This window comes from Salvia hispanica, chromosome 2 (genome assembly GCF_029641045.1).
Source record: "Salvia hispanica isolate PSC_SH4W2 chromosome 2, Shi_PSC_v1, whole genome shotgun sequence".
Lineage (NCBI taxonomy): Eukaryota > Viridiplantae > Streptophyta > Magnoliopsida > Lamiales > Lamiaceae > Salvia > Salvia hispanica.
In genome coordinates this window covers 13,896,637-13,921,258 of record NC_142693.1, presented here as the reverse complement: position 1 = coordinate 13,921,258, position 24,622 = coordinate 13,896,637, and the positions used below count along the sequence as shown (strand labels likewise).

General features: G+C 36.6%; 2 protein-coding genes across 8 annotated transcripts; one reads left to right on the top strand and one right to left on the bottom strand.

Moving 5' to 3' along the window:
* The first annotated feature begins 8,727 nt into the window (after nt 1–8,727).
* On the top strand, nt 8,728–17,314 carry LOC125201369 (uncharacterized). 7 transcript variants are annotated; one of them, XR_016135649.1, is made up of 13 exons: nt 8,729–9,138; nt 9,303–9,400; nt 9,483–9,569; nt 9,637–9,733; nt 9,853–10,080; nt 10,621–10,766; nt 10,846–11,028; nt 11,115–11,205; nt 11,296–11,446; nt 13,436–13,543; nt 13,617–13,710; nt 15,310–15,617; nt 17,189–17,314. XR_016135649.1 is itself a non-coding variant. In XM_048099449.2 (12 exons), exons 1-12 carry the CDS (start codon nt 9,025–9,027, stop codon nt 14,007–14,009), a joined length of 1,503 nt encoding a protein of 500 aa, XP_047955406.1. In that variant the 5' UTR covers nt 8,728–9,024; the 3' UTR covers nt 14,010–14,068. The 7 variants fall into 7 exon arrangements, 6 of the variants coding, with proteins under 6 accessions (XP_047955406.1, XP_047955405.1, XP_088921570.1 ...); XM_048099449.2 differs by lacking the exons at nt 15,310–15,617; nt 17,189–17,314 and adding an exon at nt 13,886–14,068 and having other exon boundaries at nt 8,728–9,138; nt 11,314–11,446; XM_048099448.2 differs by lacking the exons at nt 15,310–15,617; nt 17,189–17,314 and adding an exon at nt 13,886–14,068 and having other exon boundaries at nt 8,728–9,138.
* Nucleotides 15,929–20,290, bottom strand: APE1 (acclimation of photosynthesis to environment). Its single transcript, XM_048099453.2, has 9 exons — nt 19,921–20,290; nt 19,530–19,576; nt 18,922–19,024; nt 18,506–18,592; nt 17,231–17,314; nt 16,672–16,725; nt 16,371–16,451; nt 16,230–16,275; nt 15,929–16,137 (listed from the first exon to the last, which is right to left on the bottom strand). Exons 1-9 carry the CDS (start codon nt 20,209–20,211, stop codon nt 16,082–16,084), a joined length of 849 nt encoding a protein of 282 aa, XP_047955410.1. The 5' UTR covers nt 20,212–20,290; the 3' UTR covers nt 15,929–16,081.
* Nucleotides 20,291–24,622: the final 4,332 nt, after the last annotated feature.

The window sequence follows — 24,622 nt, the reverse complement described above, 5'->3', positions numbered from 1 at the left end:
AATCTTCTCAAACTAAGGCTTTGAATGTGAGAGGGAGGTCTAAATCTAGAGGGGATGGCAGTAATTCCTCTGGGAATGGTAAGAAGTCAAACAGAGGCAGGTCTAGGTCTAAAAGTAAAGACCCTAAGTTTAAAAGAAAATGTTTTAATTGTGGGGAAGTGGGTCATTACAAGGCAGAATGTACTAGACCCAAGAAAGGTAAGAATCCACATGGTAATAACCAGTTGGAGTCTGTTGCAAATCTGGCCAGGGATGATGGTGCAGATGGTGTTTGTTTTATGAACCATGATGTGTTTTCTGTAAACTCTGCCTCTGAGTGTTTCTTCACCAAATATGACTGGCTAATTGATTCTGGATGCACTTTTCACATATGTCCTTTCAAAGATGCTTTTACTTCTCTCAAACCTGTGGAAAATGCTTTTGTGTCTATGGCTAATGACAAGAAGTGTAAAATTCTTGGCATTGGTACTGTGCTTTTAAAGTTTGAGAATGGATACTTGCTGCCTTTGAAAAATGTGAGATATGTGCCTGATCTGAATTACAATCTGCTATCTTGCTCTTGTCTTGAATCTGAGGGTTTTGAGGGTAAGTGGGGGCAGGGTACTATGAAGATCTGTAAGGGTGTGATGTGCCTGTTTAAAGCTGTGAAAAAGTGTAATCTGTATGTGTGTACTGCTAAGCCTCTAACTAGTTATGATCATAGTGTAAATCTGGTTAAAATGGATAAGGCTTTACTGTGGCATAATAGACTAGGGCACATGAGTCAGAAGGGGTTAAAACTTTTGAAAAACTCTGATATTTTGAGTGAGTTGGATTTCAAAAATGAGCTTCCCTTTTGTGAAACTTGTGTTATGGGAAAACAGCATAGGGTGTCTTTTCCCACCCCTGTGACTGAAAATGTTAGCCAAGTTGTCTTAGAGTACTTGCACATGGATGTTTGGGGCCCTACCTCTGTCTCTACCCACTCTGGATCTGTGTATTTTCTATCCATTGTGGATGATTTTTCAAGAAAAGTTTGGTGTTTTCTTTTAAAACATAAGTCTGGTGTTTTTCAAACCTTTTCAAATTGGAGAGTTTTAATTGAAAATCAAACTGGAAAATGTATCAAGACCATTAGGACAGATAATGGCCTTGAATTTTGCAATGCTCAAATGGATTCTTTGTGTCAAAAATCTGGAATTAGGAGACACAAAACTACTCCTTACACCCCTCAGCAAAATGGTGTTGCTGAGAGGATGAATAGGACTTTACTTGAAAAGGTTAGGTGTCTCCTGTCCAAAAGTGGTTTGTCAAAAAGGTTTTGGGGTGAAGCCCTTTACACTGCTTGTTATTTGATAAATAGGTCCCCTTCTGTTCCTCTTAAGGGCAGATGCCCTGAGCATGTTTTCACTGGAAGAAAACCCAATCTGTCACACCTAAGGGTGTTTGGGTGTAGTGCTTTTATTCATTCAAAAACTGACAAGTTAGATCCAAGGTCTAGGAAGGGTGTTTTTGTTGGCTATCCAGATGATGTTAAGGGTTATAGGGTGTGGGTTAGGGATGAACCTGGTTTCAAGGTTGTGGTCAGTAGGGATGTTATCTTCAATGAAGATGACTTCCCCTGTGGTGTCCCCAGGTCCCCTGCTTCTCCATCCTCAGATGGTGAACCTCTTAGTGAGGTGGAGCAATCTGAGGAGTGGCCCTCAAGTGAGGTGGAGTCCAAGGGCAGTGATGCTTCCACTGAGGTGGAGCAGGTGTGGAACTCTTCCCCTATCAACCCAGATCCTATACCCCCTGAGCCTCTAGAAAACCAAGACCCTGACCATGAAAATGTTTTTAATGATGAGCCACAACCCAGTAATAATCCAGATTTACACAATTATCAGTTAACTAGGGATAGAGCAAGAAGGGTTGGTAAAGCCCCTGATAGATTTGGTTCTTATGTGAATTTAGTTACCCTAGCTTTCAATGTGTTTGAATCTGATGGAAATGAGCCTCAAGCCTTTAAGCAGGCTCAAAAGTCCAAGTACTGGGATTTATGGTTTAAAGCTATGCAAGAGGAAATCCACTCCCTATTTGTCAATAATACTTGGATCCTTGTGCCTCTGCCCCCTAGTGCCTCTGTAGTTGATTGCAGGTGGCTGTTTAAATTGAAAGATGAGATTGAGGGGTTGAGGTACAAGGCTAGGTTGGTTGCCAAAGGTTTTACTCAGCAAGAGGGGATTGATTATACAGAAATTTTTGCTCGTGTGGTTAAGTTTACTACTGTAAGAGTGATGCTTGCCTTATGTGCTCATTTTAATTGGGAATTAAAGCAAATGGATGTCAAAACTGCTTTTCTTCATGGTGACTTGGATAAACCCATATACATGAAACAACCAGAGGGATTTGTGGATCCAAACTTTCCCAATCATGTGTGTTTGCTTAAAAAGGCTCTGTATGGTCTTAAACAATCTCCTAGGCAGTGGAATATTAAGTTTAATGCATGCATACAGAAGTTAGGCTTTATTAGGAGTACCTTTGATGCCTGCTTGTATGTGAAAAATCTTGACAAAGTGCCTGTGTTCTTGCTGTTGTATGTGGATGATATGTTGATTATGGGTCCTTGCATTAAGTCTATTAAACATGTGCAAAGTGCTTTATGTGAAAATTTTGACATGAAAGATCTTGGTGATGCTAAAAAGATTTTGGGGATCAATATCCTTAGGGATAGGAAGTCCTCTTCTCTGGTCCTTCATCAGGAACCTTATGTGCAAAAAATTCTTGAAAAGTTTAATATGCTTGGTGCTAAAATTGCTTCTGTTCCTTTAGCTGCTCATTTTATGCTAAGTAAGGACCTTTGTCCTACAATTGAATCTGAGGTTAAAGCTATGCAAAAGGTCCCTTATTCCAATGCCATTGGCTCTGTGATGTATCTTATGGTTAGTACTAGGCCTGATATTGCCTATGCTGTCTCTTGCTTGAGTAGATACATGTCTAACCCTGGGCCAGTGCATTGGGAAGCTCTTAAGTGGTTGCTTAGATACCTGAAAAATACTTCTAAGTATGGTTTGTGTTTTTCTAAGCATGATCAAGGTGTTGAGTTGTGTGGTTTTGTTGATTCTAACTATGCTAATGATAAGGACAAGAGGAAGTCCACAACTTCCTATGTGTTTCAGGTTTGCAGGTCTTGTGTTAGCTGGAAATCACAACTACAACACATTGTAGCTCTGTCTACAACAGAATCAGAGTATATAGCCATTACAGAGGCTATGAAGGAGGCAATCTGGTTAAAGGGAGTTCTCTCTGAACTCAAGTTTATTAAGTCTGCTCCTGTGTTATACTCTGATAGTCAGTCTGCCAACCAACTTTGTAAAAACCCTGTTTTCCATGATAGAACTAAGCATATAGATGTTAGGTTTCATTTTATTAGAGATGTTGTGGAAAAAGGTGAAGTTCTTTTACAAAAAGTGCATACTGATCATAACCCTGCTGATATGGGTACTAAATGTCTTACTGTGGATAAGTTGTTGTCATGCATCAAAAAATTGCACTTTGATTTTGGTTAGCATGTGCATTGCATGTCCCTGGGGAAAGACCTTGTTGACTCTTTGAAGTCACAAGGCAACTAAAGTCCTACAAAACTAATTGGTTTACCATATGGTGTTTTGTTAGGCAACCTGGCATCTTCTATCTAATGAACTTTGTGTTCTTTGGTGATAGGAATGCCTTGTAGGCAATGATGAAGCAGCAGTAGACCAAGGCTCTCCCCTGTTTCTCCAGAAGTAGTCCAAAGGTGGAGAATGTTGAATTTTGGACTCCTTGCTTTGGGCTTTCCTTATTAATTGTTTGGGCTAGGTTTATGCCAAGCCCATGTGATTAATTGTTGGCCCAAATCGAGCCTGGCCCGTTTACTTATCCAGAGCAGCTGGATGTGTGACACCTGGCACCTCCACTCGGATCCTGGCTCCCAGCCGTTGGATGTGTGTTGTGTTTGTTAAGTGAGAGAAGCCTGTTAGACTTCTCTCATTCAGATACAATCTCTCTCTCTCTTTCTTGCTTTCAGAAACCGCCGTCTCTCTCCCTTCTCTCTAGTTTTCCGGCATAGCTAGCCGGAGTTCTTCTTCGAGCTTTCAGTTCCACTGATGATACTCAGTTTCTAAGAGTTCTATCGGTGTAGATTGAGTGTTAGGCAACTTCTTCGGTTTCCTTCTCATTCTAGGATTTGGTCTTCTGTCTGTAACCAATCCCGAAGTGCTTGGAGTGTGTGGAAAGGGTTCTTGTGTTCTTGGCTGTGTTCTGGGGCTGTGTTAGTGAGTCTGAGTGTGAGACGGCCGTGGTGTACGTTGACCGGTGAGATCTAGGGTTTCACTGATCTATGGTTTGAGTTCGTTCAACGGTGCTCTCCTTTGTGACTTGCTGTGAGGATTGGGGAGGTCTGAGGCCTAGTGCAGTCACTGCTGTGACCTGAGCCACTCGTGGCCCGATTCTCTGACTTAGTCTCTTTTGTGTTCAGATCCTTCGGGATCAATCTCTTGTGTGACTAACTCATCTACTAAGTGTGCAGGTACAACCAGAAAAGATGGACTATCAAGAACCTAGGAGTTCTTAAGCGTAGTCTAGGGTTTCTGCTTGTAACATAATTACTTAGCGTGTAATCAAGATACCACTGTTGTATTTGGCTTGTATCTCTGAGACTAGCCATCTCAGAACCAATCAATAAAAAGAGGTCCCGGTAATTAGCGAATCCCGAGTGGTCTGATCCCTACAATGATGAAATTGATGGATTTAGGGTCGATTTTTGTTGTTTTGTTGCCTATTTGTGTATTTCACATGTATATAATTCAATGGTTATGCATCACTCCCTGAGTAGGAATAAATCTAATCTTCTTCATTAAGATGGAATGTCATTAGCTTCCTAGAACAAAAGAAGAATTATCCCCTACGAAACACGAAGTAGAGTTTGTTTACAAAAACATCATAATGAGTTATCACAAATATCATGCAAAGGAGTATGTGTGCTATAGTAATAATATTTACTTCTTTATCGGAAAAGAATTACTCCCTCCGTCCCGGCTAAGATGACCCATTGCTTAGCCGGCACGGGGTTTTATGAGTTATTGGATAAAGTGTTTAATTGGAGAGAGAGAAAGTGAGTTAAATATTAAAGTAAAGAGATAAAGAAAGATGTATATTTAAATAGGAGTGAGAAAAAGTGACTGAGTGTATTAATTGGAGAGAGAAAGTTATCAGAAAAGGAAATGTGTCATCTTAGTTGGGACAAACTAAAAAGGAAAACGTGTCATCTTAAGCGGGACGGAGGGAGTGGTATAAAACGAAGATGGTTTCTCACCTCCAATCACCCCTCAAACACTTAATACACTTATTTTCTTACCGAACTATATTTTATCCAAGTTTTAAGCACGGAGGGAAGGAGGCACCTGATAACTGAAGCCCTCATTGGCATAGCTCAATCCAAAATCTCTTCTGTTCTTCCTTGGGTTATTAAAATTTTATATTCTTTTAGCATGTAGAAAAACTATATAGAACATAGATCAAAGTCAAGCATGGTCTCTTAATTATCAAATACGCTATGTTTTTATTTCAAACTCAAGAAAGCAGAAAAGCTCCTATTATGTTTCAATTTAGGAATAAGCATATTGAAATAGTAGTGACTTAGAAAATTAATAACGGTACATCTAACCGATCAAATGTAATTTCCTTTGGTAAAAATGAAGTAGAATGAATTTGTTTACCTTTCCTTAAAATTTCAGAACGATCGGACAATGTTTGAACCTCCGATCGTGTACAAAACCAACGTTGCTACTGTTGAAATGATAGCCACTTAAAAGCTTAGTATCAGAAGATCAAACCGTTAAAATTTTGATCTACTTTTGTAGGAATGATACTTTATGAGTATACACCTTTGGTTAAAATTTCGTAACGATCGGATATTGTTTGGACCTCCGATCGTGAAGGAAACTAAGACTATCTCTTGTTTGGCAAAAATGAAAAAGAAAGAGAAAGGGAGAGAGAGAAAGATATGTTGTGAGAGAGTGAGAAATAAAAAGATGGAAGCGTGAGTGATAGTGCACACTCTTTACTGTGTTCTTTTCTGTTGATGGACTTATACAATTATTTTTGAAGTGGGCTTGGATGAATTAATTTGTTGGACTACAACTATATAAATTTTGGGCTGGAATAAGATAACACGTGAGCCCATGTCTTTAATTAATTACTTGGGCTTAATTTTCTTTCGACTAGTTTAAATAAGTGAGTTTGCATGATTTGAAGTTCTCGGATTTACTAAATTAATTAATCTCTCTCGATTAATTAATGTCAATAATTAAATCTTCGGATTTAATTAAAGCAAAATAGTTAACGTTTGAAAGAACGAGAAGATAGGATGCATATCATAGGTGCATATCACCTGCTTGTAAATAGATTATTATCTTTTATTGGACAAGGTCTATCGCACGGAATTAAACTCCAAGTGAGTTAATATTGTTATACGGAGTCGGAAGCATACGAGGTGGACTTTTCTATTCTACATATAAATGTGGATAAAAATATGAAGTACATTTGAGTTAATATTTATTTACGCAAATAATGTTGTCTTGCCAAAAATGATTTGTTTTATGTGATGTGATGCCTATCTGCTTTGGTTATACCGAATGTGCTTGCCAGATACGACGAATTACAGAAAGAACTTAGATTGCGCAATCGAACATTTAAGTATGAGAATTTGGTAAGCTCGGGCTTTTATGAAAAAACTGTGAGTATTACTGTGATTGATGGCTTGACACTATTTTAAATGTAAAATTGTATTTTTTGGCAATGTGTTTCACTAAGTACTTTTGTAGTCAGCCCTGCACGTATCTATATGTGCAGGTTGAGTTGTGATAAAGTGGAGGGTGCTAATCCAAGTGGGGCTTACTCCTGTGTCTATACAGTACTCTCGGAGGCTCATGTCTTCATACATGGAATCGCGTTCAATTGTTTCTGATGTCCAATAAGCAAGTTAAATCCTGCTTTCCCCTTATGACTCTGGCAATTAATAAACAGTATTGTATTAACCTTTAACTCGAATCTGTATGATCGAGCGTATCCTATTTAGATATTCGAGATGCTTCGTAATCAGGTGAATTGTCCATATACCTCTTCTAAATTTCCACACCTAATCACGGTTAACCGAGTTTTACTATTCTTAGTAAATGCGGTCGTGAAACCACCCATCAAACTAAAATAATTTCACAACTCAATCTTATATTACATCTTATGATTATTTTGTCTAATAAACCGAACATCCACTTATAGAATATAAATTATAGCCTGGCGGAGTTGGTTTACCCTTTAGTCTTGCTGCTTTGAAGTTGTCGATTTGAATCCCAGCTTCTGTGACCTATATGGTACTCCCTCCGTTTCACCATAGTTGAGTCATTTTTCCATTTCGGAAAGTTTCTTCATAGTTGAGTCATTTCCATATTTGGTAACTTTTTACTCTCTCTTACTTTACTCTCTTTTACTTTACTTTCTCTACTTTATTTTCTTTATTCACTTTATACTTTATTCTCTCTACCTTTTCCTCTCTCTTACTTTTTTATCTATTTATTTAACGCACTCAATATTCTTATCTAAAACTGCGTGCCGAAAAGTTTCGCCTCAACTATGGAGAAACTATGGGAGTATTTTTGTGCTATCTCCTTAATATTTTATGCTCCTTATGTACAATTTCTCTTAATATTTTATGTTTTTATTCATTTTATGTGCAATATATTTTTTATGATTATTATTTGTGGTTTTCATGAAAAATTGATAAAGTAAAAGAGAATGAATAAAAAGTACTTAAGATGATTTAGGAAAGAAAAAAAAGTAAGAGAGAGAAAGGGAAAATGTGAATAAAATATGAGAAAATGTTTCCATTTTTGAAATAGGACAAATTTTCGTTGATCCCATAAAATGGCAAAACGAGACTATTTTTCGTGGGCACTAGTTATAACAACAATTATCGTATGTAACATTTTCCTATTTATATCTCTCGCAATTCCCTTGTTTGAAAAAGAAGAATATTAACGGTTGCAGTTATGACAACTCATTTTTGTTTTTCTGACAATACCGACACTAATTATACACCAATTACCATTTTTCTCATCTCCTATTTATATATCTCGCAATTCCCAATTGTTCATTGTGTTTCTAGCCATTTTAAACTTTTTCGTAAAATAGTCATGACAACTGCTTCACGTAAAATGGGTCATTTCAATTTTAGTTTTTTAATCCTAAAAATTTGATCATGTAATTTAAATTTTTTTAATGCAGTTACGTAATTTTAATTTTTTGTGACCTACAATTTTAATATAATATTTTATTTTAATTACACATATAATTTAACTACATCGTATAATTGCAAATTAAGCGAAATATGAATAATAAAATTAAGAAATTGGAAAAATGAATTTAGCTGTGGAGATCTATTATTATTGGTGAATTTATAGAGAGCGTTTTTTTGTTTAAAAGTCGATGTGAAGTCAATCCTTTCACATTTCACCAATTGTAAATTGGTTAAATTGTTCTTTGATTGTCATCGTCAAAATTAGTAAATGGGAATTATGGGATTTAAGCTTATTTAGTTTCATTAGAGCCATTATGTAACTAAAATACTGTAATACCACTGCTATAAACAGAGTCATAATATGCGTATAATAATATAGAAATTAATTATATAGTTAATTTTGAAATAATATATTCATGTGTGTACTGTTCTGCGCTGTTTTGTGTTTACAGATCATTCACAAAACCGAGCTAAGATAGAAAAACAGCAATTTATCTTGAAGGCGGGAAAAGGAATCGGAAAAAAATTTAATGCAGATGACTCCACCCTCCAAAAATTCTAGGGCAAAATTTCCCAAATCTGCCGAATATTAGTAATTTAAAACTGCTGCCGCTGCTCATTTCAAAACCATCAGAAATCCTCCAACCTTTGCGCCGGCAAGTTCAGATTTTAGGAGGAGGAAAACCTAATTGAGTAATATTCCCGTTGTTGGTGTTCAGAATTGCTAGACGGAAATGGCGGTTGAAGCATCCCTAGGTAGTTCAGTGGCGTCTCCGTCGGCAGAGAAATTGACCGGAAAACCGGCTGTCGGTAGCCAAGTTAGTGGTGACGGGGTACACTGCCATCAGGTAAGTCCTTCTCATACCTACAATTCCTGATTTCATTTAAGCTGCGATGGATCAGTTTATTGAGCTGCGGAATTTTCCCGAAGGCTGATTTCACTTTATTAATTCTTCATATAGCCTAAACTGGTTTTCGTTTCCTTATCTCGGATGTAAAATCAATGCTGCAGTGTCGTCAAAAAGCCAGGGTTCCAGTAGCAGCATGCAAGAATCACATGAAGAAGAAACCGTGTTTAGTAAAGATATGTAGCAGATGCCTATGGAACAGGTTATAAACGCTTTCTGTTAACTAGGATTAGCTCTTGATTTAGGTACTTGAAGAGGCAATGAATTGAAGTTCTTGGATCCAGGTACAAGGAAAAGGTGGAGGAAGTAGCTAGTTTGGAGGGATGGAAGTGCCCGAAATGCAGGGGCATTTGCAATTGCAGTGTGTGCATGTGAGTTTTCTGACTTGTTTATCCATGATCGTCTGGTGTTTTACTGTTTAACAACCGTGTCATTCAGGAAGAGAAGGGGCCATCAACCCACCGGTCCAGCAAAAGCGACTGGATTCTCTTCCGTCACTGAGATGCTAACTGCTGAGGATTCAGATAATGGGAAGGTTGGTAATTCCATGAATGGGTCTCTGGAAAATTTAGGCACCTTAAAGATAACAGTTGCTGATTTTGTGATCTGCTGCATTATTTTTTTTATCTAATGTCGTGCTTCTAAAATTAACAGGATGTATTATCTGCTAGAAAGAAAGGGAAGGAAAGGTTGAATGCAGATGATAATACCTCTTCAAAGAGAATGAAACATTCTAAATTGGCTGAAACCAGCCAGACTATTCCTAAAGAAATTGTGCTGCCTGTGGGAACAGACTTGACCAGTGTGGCTGGAATTGATGTACCTGCAGAAGATGTTGGCAATGCTTTGGAGTTTCTCGAATTCTGTTATGTTTTTGGAGAGGCAAGTGACTCTACTCATATAGTACTAATTAATAGCTACTGATGGTTTTTTGATAGCAAGCTGTTATCATGCATATGGATTTTCCTATTACAAATACACTGCATCTCCCATATTCAATCTTTTTAGGTTGCTGTCCTTATCTAGATATTCATAAACATTCAACTCGCATATTAACCCAATATTCTCAGTGCTTGCAGCTATTGTATTCATGTAAGATAGTGATTTCTGGTTTACTTTTTTATATTGCTTTGAAATAATCTAGTGTTTCATGATAAGTCGTTCTTCTGTTTGAAATGTCTTTCTCGATAGTAATCACTATTTCCAATTGGCATCTCTGGTTTTATATATTACACCGGTACCTTTATTGTTATGGCTTTACTTTTTTTTTTGGATGGTTAAATAACTTTAAATATAAAGGTCCCGCCACGGAGGACTTGAACTTGAGACCTTTGGCTTTGGCCTCAGGCATTAACCTCTATACCGCTTGACCAGTTATGGCTTTACTTATCTTTATGGTTTGTTTCCTCTAATGTGCAACAGATCCTAAAATTGAAAGATGGGGAAGCATTATGTGTCCTCCGAAATATAGTATTTCATAGGCTAACTGCAAAGCGAGGAAGATCATGTCCGGTTGTCATGTTTCATGTACACCTGCTGTCAATAATTAAAGAGGAAGAGGGAGAGAAGTATGACCTTTGATTTAGTAACAATTGACAAGTCAGAATCTATTCTGCAGGAATAAATGCTTTTCCTTTTCGTGTATAGATTTCCAAAGCCGCATCCGCGCGAGTGGTTCAGTGTGCTGAAGAAATGCTTGGCTGAATCTGAACGTGTTCTTAAAGTGTTGGGGATGAGTTATTTAGAGAAGGCTGCTGACTATGATGCTTTAAATGCTTCACAAATGCTTAGGGTCGTAAATCTGCTATGCATTCATGTTCTTGGCACGAAGTAAGGATCTTTCTGTTTTAAGTTATACATGCCACTCCCTTTTCATTTCTCACCTAGATATATTTTCTTCTACTCCTTATGCACAGAAAGCTAAGAAATTGGATAGAACACCAAAAAACACAATTTGACCAGAAAGCAAAGGAAGCTAAACTTAAGGTTTTTGAAGCAAGAGGCGAGGTAATTAAACATTCTCATCAGTAAACACACCAGTTGTGAAACTAGACTTTTATCAGATATCTTCCTCTTCTCATACTTTACTCTCAATAGATAAAGATTTTGAAGCAGAAAATAAAAGAGGACACTGCCAAAGCTATTGATGCTAGGGATAGGGAGCAGGAAGTAATTGTTTCTCTTAATAGATCTGCTGCAGAGCAAGCTCATGGAAAGCTGATTGAGTCAGAGGCAATGCTTTTGAAAAGTAAGTTCTGTAATATTAACACTGTTGTTTATTATTAAACATGTGTCCGTGTCCGTGTGAAGAGATAAAATGAGAATCCCTATTTTAATTGAGAACCTGAGTATGGAGATCTACGACAAATGCAGCACTCGGGGATCGAATCCCATAAATGAAAATTCCGTTTTTGGTAATGCAGTTAATATCACAGCGAATGTGGTGATTCATATCATTATATGCTCCGGGTGGTGTTCTCCCATTCTTACATAAAATGTGTTAACTGCATTACATAAGATGAACATAACATCTCTATCCTGTCTACTGCATCTCTATTAACTGACCCATCTCAAATTCTTAAAATTCATTCATATGTAAAGTTCCCCTCGCTACTACACATTCCTGCCTCTATCCCAAGGTAGATGTCACATGATGTATCATAATAATGAATAAATAAATAGATATTAAAATTAGATGAAGTGTCATATGTTTGAATAGATTTGATACAACTAATTTCGTATTATAATATACATAACTAAATTATCTTTATATTATAATAAAATATTAAGTATGTTTTTACAAATTTATAACATAAACATTTTTACAATGTAAAAAAATAAAATATAAATATCAAAATTTATAAATTAAGTATTCATGTAACAACTTAGATTTGTTTTTTCCATTGTAAAATTTCCATGTAATAATGTAATTATAAATCCTACTACTAAAATACTCCATGACTTGAAATGGATGGGATGATGACATGAACAGTCATGATGACTTCTAAAACCCATGAGGCTAGAGGCATTTCAGCTGAGGGGGGCACTAATTATGCGTTCCTTGAATGCGTATTCGTAATACGGTGTATTTGGAATATGCATTTTAAGAATGCGTCTCAGTAGAAGTAAATACGCATTTGCCAAATGCGTTTTTTTTCCATATTTATAGTCAATAAAATATTCCCCTTTCTCAAATCTATATTTTATTTTCGCCCTAAATTACAAAAAAGCCGTGGCTACCTGCACCCGAAAATGCTTCCTTGAATGCGTATCTGGAATACACATTTCAAGAATGTGTCTCACTATAAATACACATTTTCCAAATGCGTATTATTCCCATATTTATAAGTCAAAAAATATTCCCCTTTCAGAAATCTATATTTTATTATTGCCCTAAATTTACAAAAAAGCCACGGGTACCTGCACCAGAAAAATCGAGATTTCCCCTACACTCTCATCGGATGCCCTGAATACCAGCAGCGGGTACACATACCTGATGGATGTTGGTACCCACACCCACAATTTTTCTTGAAATAACCCGTTCTATTTCTCTATTGGGATGATTAGTCCTGAAAATTACACGTCAATTTCATGCATGCGAGCACTTTGAAATGCTGCTGCATGAGAATTGTGTTGACATAATAGCATCCCAGAAAGTTGGTCTCTTATTGCTTGTATCCTCAACCTAGAATTTTCAATGCTGAGTGGGAGTCAAAATCACTTTAGTACTGTGTTGTAACTTGTAACTAATACTTTTACTAGATTTACTTTGCTTTATCACATAACCTCTCCAACTTGTCAGCAAAGTATGATTCTGGCATAATAAAGAGTCTAGGTCAATTTTGGTCCTAAACATATAACCAAAATACGAATTTAGTCCAAAAAATTCACTTTTTAAAAAACAAGTCCATAACAAATGAAATCCTGGTTGGAGTGGTCCTTTTTTTACGGTTCCATCAAAAAGTAACGATCATGCCACTATGTGCAATTAGCGTTGACCGTTAGTTTTTTATGGAACCGTCAAAAAAAGGACTACTTCGGCGACAATTTCAATTGTTATGGAACTGTTTTTCAAAAAGTGAATGTTTTGGACCAAATTCGTATTTTAGTCATATGTTTAGGACCAAAATTGACCTTTACTCCATAATAAATTACCAATTGTAGCTTCATTGATAACACAGTTGATTAAATCTATGCGGGCACAAAAACTCGTCTAACCTTTTAATGCCATCTACAGTTGATCAGACAGCTGATGCTATAAGAGTAGAGCCCATCTTCACGGACTGCAGTGGTCATATGTATTGGAAATTGAAATGTGCTGATGAATCTGATGTACTGCATCAAGGTACGTAACATGGCAAATGTTTTATTGTATTATTTGCTGTTGAGCATGGCTAACCATAGTCTCCTACTGCTAGATGTTGGGAAAGGGGATACTCTTACCTTACAAGAAAAATGGTTTGCTCTCAGTGTTGAAGAAAGAAAAGAAATTGTGAAGAATATTACTACAAGGTAAACTATGTTCTCATTCAAGATTTGTCTTTTTATGTGTTTCATAATAGGTTCCTAATTGTACAAATATGGGATTGGGGGGGGGGAGGTATTCTCCAATTACTGTAGTTGGCATTTTGAAATAATCACAACTGAGGTCTGAGGGTGATAAGGATTGGCATTGATGTGACAGCAGCTATTGGGAGTTGAAGAGGATAAAGTCGACTTTGTTTGTGGTCTTTTCTTTAGTTCTTTGTGTTTTAGTTGGATTCTTGGAGGCATGCTTATCTCTAGTACTTTGTTTTGATAGGAGTCTTTAGTTTTCATAACTTTAGTAGTATTTGATTTTGTTAGGAGTCCTATTTACTCCCTCGAGGTTTGACAGGGAAGAGTGGTCTGGAAAATATATTCTGTAGTAGCATTGCCCTCGCCTCACAAGTGGTGTTCGTTTTCCCCATTCAATCGTTCGCCTCACAAGAGGTGTTCGGAACCTTATATTTTGTTCTTTGGTTTCCTGTTGGAGTCTTGCAGTCATGTTTATCTCTAGTAGTTTGTTTTGATTAGGGTGGCAAAATGGGTAGCGGATAATGGGTAATTCTCATCTCGACCCGCTACCCGCCGGTTATTGGGTACCCACTACCCGACGATAACGGAAAACGGGACGGGATCGGGTAATGCGTTTTAGAGTTTTACGGGTAGCGGGTATACCCACTACCCACGCGGGTATACCCGTTAGTCCCGATAATACCCGTGGAAAAATAAAGTAAGAGAGATAATAATGTAGAGAAGAGTATTTCTATTATTATTTTTTCAAAATGAGTGAGAAAATGAAATGCCTCTATTAAGGTGGAACAATGGAAGTACTTTATCTAAGAGTTCTTTTGAAACATTTATATATTCCAACGAACATACAATTGAAAACTCACCAAGCTAGCTATAGAGTGTTCCCTAACTTTTATTCCCAATCTATTCAACGTTTACCATCGATATTAATAAAGTAAATTAGGGAACATTGACGGTTGTTATGGTTTTCAAATTTTTTATTAGGATTTTGGGTCGGGTACGGGTACCCGCAATGTCGGGTACGGGATACCCGACACGGGTATCGGGTAATCCCGGTATGTCGCGGGGCGGGTATCGGGACAACAATTTGGCTAAAGTCGGGTACGGGTACCCGACTTGTCGGGTACGGATACCCGCGGTTAACCCGTTTCGCCACCCCTAGTTTTGATAGTAGTCTTTACTCTTTACTTTTTTTTCATCTTTAGTGTTTGATTTTGTTAGGAGTCCTTGCTCGAGGTTTAACAAGGAAGAGTGGTCTGGAAAATATAGTTTGTAGTTCTGTTTTCCTCTCAGCAAAAGAATATTTATACTTTTGGGCCAAAATACAATAAAGATTCCCTAAACTCTAAAGCCGCCTACCTAAAACCTGAAACACAATTTTTAACTGTTTTGCAAATAAAAAAGGTTCCCAATTAGGCAGCCATTATTGTATTTTCGGCCTAAATTAGAAAAAACCTGCACAATATTATTTACAAAATCCCAATAAAGCTTCCACCTTGAATGTACTTGAAACAGATTTCTGTCCAGTTTTGACCTCACTAATGCTCTTTATTACAGGGGAGAGTAACAGCACCAGGTCCTCATCATTCTCTCAGTTTGGCATCCTGAACGGAATCTCTTATTCCCTCCATCCCAAGGAAGATGACCCTTTCCTTGGGCAGCACGGGGTTTTATGTAGCTTTATTTTTGTGTGTTAAGTGGAGAGAGTAAAGTAGGAGAGCGGGAATATAATGCGTCATCTTGGCTGGGACAAACTAAAAAGGAAAGTGGCTCATCTTCGGTGGAACGGAGGGAGTACATACAGTAACTCACAAACATGCTAACGTTGTGGGCATTGGTTTCTCCTAACTACAGCTGTGCACTAGGTACTTGTTTAGACCATCGTCTTTTTTTTGTATTCAAGACAATATATGCAGTCAACCAACATTCTTTGATTACCTTTACCAGTCAATGTACACTTATACCATACACTGATATATCTATTGGGGGTTAGCATTATATGTTAATACAAATTGGAGGTTTTTAGAATTGTTTTTGTATTGTAGTCTCCCTTGATGCATCTTGTGCAATATATTGACTTGTTTGCAGGGTTTGCCATACATGTATATCTGATAGTATATAATAATTATTTGAGTTCCAAATATGACTTGAGCAATTTCTGTAAAAGAGAGGGATATGGGACCAGAGATAATCCACTTGTTGCTTCCACTATAGATTATACAACAGAAATAGCTTGTGATATACAACAGGGTAGCAAAAATGTAGAATAACCCAACCCCTGAATGGTATATTCTATTGAATTTCCGACAAGAGCTCGTAGGCTGTCTGCTTACAATGTTGTGTTGGAAATTAGTTTGACCTCGTATGAACCGTTCCCACTTTCGACTGCATTTAGAAACAAGTGGTTATTAGCCTTTTGTCTATTTTCTTAGTGTTAAAATTTTGACAATGTGAAGCAAAAAATGTACAGAACTTACTAATTTCAGCAGTGATCCCCGGCCCAAAGAAGGAAGCAATTTTTGCCTACATTTTTTGTTTTTAAAAGTGAACAGGGAGGAGTTAGCCTTGCACCTAATATACTGAAATACTTGAGTAGATGGAAGAAAATAAAAAATCACCTTTCTTTTTTCAAAGTCGGACAACTCCAGTGCTTTGGCCTCAAATACTAACACCAATGAATATTTCCCATCTTCAGTAACCTAAACATGAGAATAATTCATTAAATCACCAGAGCATCTGAGGCAACTCATCACATTGGTATACCAATAGAATAGATGTCCTTCCATATTGACGTTATAGAGCATTTATAAGGGGAATACTCTTTAGAAACAAAAGGAGGAATCAAGATGGTAAGTTCAGTGTGAAATACTATCAAATAGTGAAAGAACGACTTAAAACAACCAAGTTTGAGGACCATACTTCTTCCCGGATACTTTGTAAAATTGGAGCACTCCTCCGAGGAATACCTCCACCCTGCAACAATAGCAGAACAGTAACCATATTTAGGTTAAGCAAAGCTGTAGTCTTTGCATACAGCAACTTTCATAGTTGAATGCTAAACTCTAATAGGAACTGCAAGATTTTTGTATGATTTCATCGAGGAAAAACCAGAAGGGTTATAGTGCAATTTCTGATTCAGTTTTTAAGCCTCAAACTCCTAAATCCTTCCGCTAATATCAAATATCAAGTTTATGATGGCAGATCGAGATACAATAACTAATCTAACTTCAGCAGCAATAAAAATGTTCATGCATCCAATGTGCTTTGGTCTACTCCAAGTTAAAAGGTCACAATCATGATCTACCTTTTTATACAAATTGTTTTGTTGAAAACATTAAATCTTCAATCCTTGTAGTCCTAAACCCATTCAAATCATTTTGTTATGAAACACAATCTTTCATTAGAAAATGACTGCTGTAAAGTTATTTGTCTGTAGGGAAGGTTGGCATGAAGAAAGCAAGGAATATGTGTTGGCTACCTGGCCGTATTGGAAAATTCGCTTTAATGCTTCATCCAGATGCTGCTCATCCCCATAACGGTATCTTGTTACATCGTTTCTGACCTAACAGATATAATGAGATGTACTTAATTTACAGTCAGTGGAAACTGGAGGCTTATGCGTCTGAGCAAGGGTAGACCCATATATAGTAGTCACTGGGGGCTCAAGCCCTTAATAAAACCATTTTTTGGTATTTTTCTTCAATAAAATTTTTATATTTATCCAAATTTAACATAAACTACTATATAAAGCTCGTGTTAATAATCTAAATCATACAAAAATACACTTTTAAATAAAATTTAGGAAATATAGCCACTACCGACATTACTTTCTGCGTCCGCCCATGCATCTGAGCATCTCTAACAATGGCAAAATTATGGGAGGCCGATGTGCAAAACATGAGTCTGAATGCAAGAATCCATCAAGAAGGAATATATTTATCATAGACAAACACAAGGCTTGTCCTAATGATTCCAATTTTCAAGTCATCACCCATTAGAGTTAGGTGAAAATCTTTACAAGAGCATCAATAATGGTTTCACATTTACCCCCATGACCGTGGTGACTCGAACCCCCGACCTATTGGTTGGAGGAGAAACATCTTATCAATGGTTATTGCGGTCCATAACCAAAAGTTTAAAATGTGACTTGAAACTGTTTTCTTAAACCATCCAGACTCCCATTTGAAAAAGAAGAACTGCACACGTCAATGTCCGTTTTGAGAACAAGCATATAAGGAGGTGATGGGAACATCATAGCACAAATGGCTCCTTGCATACTCACATCTATGCCCATACATGCAGTAGATTTTATCATATGGAGTATATAATAATTATCTACTTGCATCTGCATGCAAGGAATAATCCTCATCGGGCATCTTTATAGTAAGCATTCATAATATTTTTCAATACCTATGACGGCAGTACAAGTCTTCATCACTTTAGTGCATCAGTTAAGCAAATAACACTTGACATCAATACTACCATCCAACAAAATTAAGCAATTTAAAATTAGAAATGTATAACGTATTGCGATACACAAAAACAACTTGGCTGTCAGCAGTAAAAGCAGACAACAAGGAAGCACATCAAACTTGATGGAAGAAGACAAAGAGGCACAGGGTTCCGTTATGAAGGTTATGACAGAAGCAAACATGGATATCAGAAGAGAAGTTAGCATCATAAATGGGCACAATATCATGCACAGAATGAGAATTGTATAGATGAAAAAGAAGAAAGTAAACATAAAAACTACCTGATTGAGAATCGGAGTTGAACATTTTTCTCTCATTGCTAGAGCATCTGAATAAGTCAAGCAGGGTACAGGCTTAAGTTCTGCATACTAGACACCAATATCAAGATGAAGTTATCATAAGTTAGGGGTGGATACATAATAAACGAATAAGTTCTGGGCACAAACTTAAGTTCTGCATACTAGACAACAATATCAATCATAAGTTGGGGAGGATATATAACAAATGTGAAGTTCTACTTGCAGTCAGTAGGCAAGCTAAGCTTAGTCTTGTAGCCATATCCTCATGGAATAATAGCATGCTATGTAAAAGTGACAATATGTATATATAGCATAGATTAAAACAAATAAAATTAAACAGTAAAAGATTAATATTTGAAGTTGTATGTATAATGTGAATAAAGGAGATAATAAAGAACCTTGAGAGCCATGCCAATGATTGCTAGAGGAAAGCCATAGGTCAGCATCAGCGCCGACCATTCAGACCCTGGGAGGATATTGAAGTAAGCCCCAAAACCATACCTACAGGAAGAGAAGTGAAAAATTGGCAATGCTCAGTTGAGGTAAGAAAGAGGAACAAACTTGAGATCCAATTCCTCATACTTAAATCATTTGGACAATTTGATGCACATAAAGAAGCATGGAATCCTTGTTCAATATTTAGCACCGAGACAGTCATACATATACTTGTTGCTTGTTTGACTGCGTTACTTGCCCCAGTCAAATTTCACTTTGGGAAAATGTTGGTAAATCACAGAAGGGCTCATCAACACTTGCCGAGTGTCGCAGAATTTGATTTTGCAAGAGGGGCAGCTTCCAACACATAGGTAAATCATGGTTTCCCTCAAGGTAACCATCATGCGAGCTTTAAAAGACTTACTTAGCTCGCACAGTCTACATGTTCTTCTTTATTTTTACGTAATCTAGTAAGCAGGCACAAGAATACTGATTGTTTATACGTAAGATTCATATTCTTTCACCTGACAATGATTCAATTATAAAGGATAAAAGAACAGAGTATACTCACGAGAGAAGCCCAACGCCAAGTCCTAATCCAATAACACCGAAAGAGACCTGGACATAATAGTATAATTTTTAGTAATTGTGAAGAAACATAATCTAACTCCTTTGAATTCCACAAAATGATTAACATTCTTGGCAAAATAACAAGCATCTAGACTTGAGAATTGACAAGTCTATCAACAGCGAGTTAAAACAACAAATACAGAAACACTATGCTTCTCCAATAGATGCAGGCAGCCGACTACTTAAGTTCTTAAATCTTAACATAGCACGATCACTCACAGTTCAATCACGATGTTCTCCACCTTATTTGAAAGTAAATAAAAAAATGGAATCGTTTAACACAGGCTTGTAGCAATAACAGACACGCTCCAGCTCAGAGAAGAAATTGTTACTTTGGCGAGCGTGAATTCAGAATCGGGGATTACTGTCTTGTCAGTATTAGCAGTGGCAATGGAAGAAGACTGCGTTGAATCGGCAGCTCGGGCCAATTTAGGGCTCCGGTAGAGTTTGAGGTGTGTTTTGAGTGGAAATTGGGTGTGATAAATGGATAGGTTGGGTCCGGGAATCCGAGAAGAAGCAAAGCAAGGCAGAGAGCGCGAACAGATGCAGCCCGGGCATCGGACAAGTATTCCTCCTCCGCCGCCGCATCCAGCCACCATCCCCGCCGTGGATGTCACTGCCATCTTCTATCAGAGTATGTGTGTAGAGAGAGAGCAGTTGGGAGATTGGAGGGAATGGTGAAGTAAGTATGGCCACTCAACTGCCAAAATCTTGGATGATGACGTGGAACTCTGTTATCTTCTGATATTCAAAATACAAAAGAATGTAAATCCAAATTAGGAAATGGGCTTATGACCTGGGTTTACTTACTATAATTCTATGAAAAATAATATAGTGCAATAATATTTTATCGACGGATCACAATGACAAATGTGGCAATATTTGGTGGACGGATGGATATTTTTAGGGATACAGATAATTGTAAATAGCGATATATTGCTCTAAATTGACACTGAATTTTTTGATCTTTTCGCTCAGAGTGTCTCCAATGGCGGACGTCCCGGTAGGACGTCTGCCGTAGTGGCTCCGAAGGGCGCCGCGCCCATCCCATATGCCCGTCGCATGGGCTCGTCCGTCCTCCCCATGGGCGGGCGGACGTCCCGTTCGGACGTCTGATTTATATATATATATATATATATATATATATATATATATATATATATATAGGGTCTTGTTAGGTTGAGATTATTTAGCTAAATTGAGAAATGAGATGCAATATGGGCCACTAATCCACAAGATTAACAAAATGTCAACAAATACCACATTATGTCAACAAGGGGGTATAATTGTCTTTTTATTAAATTGTGTTTGAAAACATTTTCTAAAATCCTCTCTAAAACTCTAGCCGCAAAGTCTTCAAATCTTCAAATCTTCAACATTCATATCTTCAAATCTTCAAATCTTCAACATTCAAATCTTCAAATCATCAAATCTTCAACATTCTTCAAATCTTCAAATCTTCAACATTCAATAAAATAACACTTATTAAAATGTCAACAACTAAAAAGAACAATTATAATTCACATATCAATACCCGGGAATATCGAATGTCAACAACTCGTATGAAAATGTCAACAACTAACAAATAACACTTACTATTCACATATTAATACCGAGAATATCGAATGTCAACAACTCGTATGAAAATGTCAACAACTAACAAATAACACTTACTATTCACATATCAATACCGAGAATATCGAATGTCAACAACTCGTATTAAAATGTCAACAACTAACAAATAACACTTACTATTCACATATCAATACCGAGAACATCGAATGTCAACAACTCGTATTAAAATGTCAACATCTAAAAAATAACACTTATAATTTACATATCAATACCGAGAATATCGAATGTCAACAACTCGTATTAAAATGTCAACAACTAACAAATAACACTTACAATTTACATATCAATACCAAGAATATCGAATGTCAACAACTCGTATTAAAATGTCAACAACTAACAAATAATACTTACAATTCACATATCAATACCGAGAATATCAAATGTCAACAACTCGTATTAAAATGTCAACAACTAACAAAAAACACTTATAATTCACATATCAATATATCGAATGTCAACAACTCGTATTAAAATGTCAACAACTAACAAATAACATTAATATTTCACATATCAATAGCGAGAATATCGAATGTCAACAACTCGTATTAAAATGTCAACAACTAAAAATAACATTTATAATTCATATATCAACTACGATATCAACAACAAACATTATTCATGTCAACTACGATGTCAACTGCAAACATTATTCATGTCAACTATGATGTCAACAACAAACGTTATTTATGTAAACAGCAACATTTTACAAATTATTAATGTCAATAACAAATATTTTCATGTCAACGACCTATATTATTTATGTCAACAACAACGTTTTACATATAATTCATGTCAACAACAATGTTTTACATATAATTTATGCCAACAACATTTTTCATAAAATTTATGTCAACGACCTATATTATTTATGTCAACAACAACATTTTACATATAATTCATGTCAACAACAATGTTTTACATATAATTTATGTCAACAACATTTTTCATAAAATTTATGCCAACGATCTATATAATTTATGTCAACAACAAACGTTATTATGTCAACAAGCTATATAATTCATGTCAAAAATAAACATCTTCATGTCAACAACTTATATAATTTATGTCAACAATAATATTTTAGGCAATATCACAAACACCTTATCTACACAGCTCAAAAATTCCAGCAACACACCTTAGCCAAACATTAAAAACGCGATACACATCAGTAGGTGTATATCTATGTGAATATAGCCACAACTCCCCAAAACTAGGTTTTTGCACACATCATCAATGAATTTTATGATGTTCTCTATTAAAAATCCCAACAAAAATAATTTGATCAGCAGCAATACCAAATAACCAATGTAAAAGCAAATATTCAACAACATTGGGTACAATTAACAACAACATCAAAACAATTTGAACTTATCGAAGAATTATTGCCAATTGATAAAAAACGACTAAGAAAATCGACAAATCGAGAATTTTTAATAGTGAGATTAAAGAAAATACAAAGGATTTCAACCAATTGTGTACCTAAATCGATAAATAGATTGAAGTTTTTCTTGTTTGCTGATTGCGAAATTATGAAGTGGAAGCAGCAGCGGTTGTGTAGATCGTCATCATCGAGCTATGGAGTCAATCATGGTAGAACTGAGGAGTTGCGACAGCGGCGCTGCGGCGGAGGAGAAAGGGGAGAGGATCTTATTCATGGCGGAGCGGAGGGGGTAGATCGGGCTGATGCCGTCCAGATTCACGGCGGATCTCAAGGCGGAGGCGGTGGAGAAGAGATCCATCCGCCGCGAGTACGGGGAGCTGCGGGGACGTCGGTAAACTAATCTGAAGCCATGGCTGAATTGTAGAGAGTCAAAAATCTAAAAATATGAAATGACCATTATACCCTTTCATAATAAATTAATCTAAAAATATTTTTTGTGTGGCAAAATCTGGACCACTCATTTAATAAAAATGAGTGGCTGATATTGCATCTCATTTCTCAATTAGCCTAAAAAATCTCAATTGATCATAACCCTATATATATATATATTTAAAAAAAAAACTGGTGGAGGAGTGAGAGCCGAGGGTATTATGTAATTGTATTTTTAAATAATGTAATTTTTTTTAATTAAGTAGTAACTTTTTTTAAATTATGTAATTTTTTTTTAATTATGTACTTTTTTTAATGAAGTTTTCGAATTTTCCCGTATTCAGTCCAACATTTTAATTCCGTAAATTATGAGTCCGTAAATTGAATAATTGCGGGAAGTCCTAGTGGGAAGTCCTAGTGCAGTGGGAAGTCCTAGTGATGTGGCAGTGGAATGGGAAGGGATAGTGATGACGTGGCAGACAGTTTTGTGGGAAGTCCTAATGGGAGGGGCGCCACCGGAGACGCTTTCAGGAAGCTCGGTCAATAGACCATTTACAAATGATTCCAAACGTCTATTTATACTAAGGGCTAAAAGCTAAGAAAAGTGTTACTCCCTTCATCACATTTCACTTTTACCATAAATGGTAAGTAGGTTTCACATTCCACTAGCTCACTTCACTCATATTTTATTATAAAATCAATATAAAAAACATAGTCCACATATTCAACTAACTACTCTTTACCTTTTTTAAAACTTATACCTACACTAAATGTGTCCCTATTGTGGGACAGAGAGGGTGGAGTAAAAAAAAAGACCAAAATGGCCTAAAATGGGACCCACTTGGCCAGGTGGCTATGACACCATGTTCTCACCCGGTCGGGTACTTTGGTGTTTCTCGAGCCAGCCTTCGGGTAGCTCTGTGTAGACCAGTGCCCCTCATCGGATTGATCCTTTGTTCCATTCTCGTGTCGCCTTTACGCTCATTTTTGTCCTTGTTTCCGTGCTCCAATCGACCTATGACCCTTGGAGTCAACGTTGCACTTGATGTCGAACAATCGAAATTCACATAATCCAATCTTCCCACAATAGCTCACCCAATGATCTATGTGCTCCTTATCGAGACAAATTCATATGAGATGTATGCAATAATTAGATATGTGATCCTTTAAGTTGTTTTTGGGGTTTTGGCCCAACCATTTTTCCATGAATTGTTTGGGAACATAGGTTCCACACAACAAATATGATTTCAGTATATACGAACTCATAGATGCAAGATAAGATAGATATAATGTGTTGTATTATTGTGATAACTATGAATTCATAACTCATTTCGTGCAAAAGTGGTTGAGATGTCACAAATATCATTTCTTTATCACTCTTTTATTGTAGGTATGTCTGTCACATGCATTTACAAATAGTATTTGGTGTCACATGTATTATCCTGCAAAAGTGATTGAGATGTCACAATAATCACGTTTCATCACTCTATTATTGCAAGTATGTCTATCAAGCATAAACACGCGTTAGAATTTGTCATAATCTAATGATTAAAATGAGTTTTTTATATTATCATTTAAAAATGATTTTT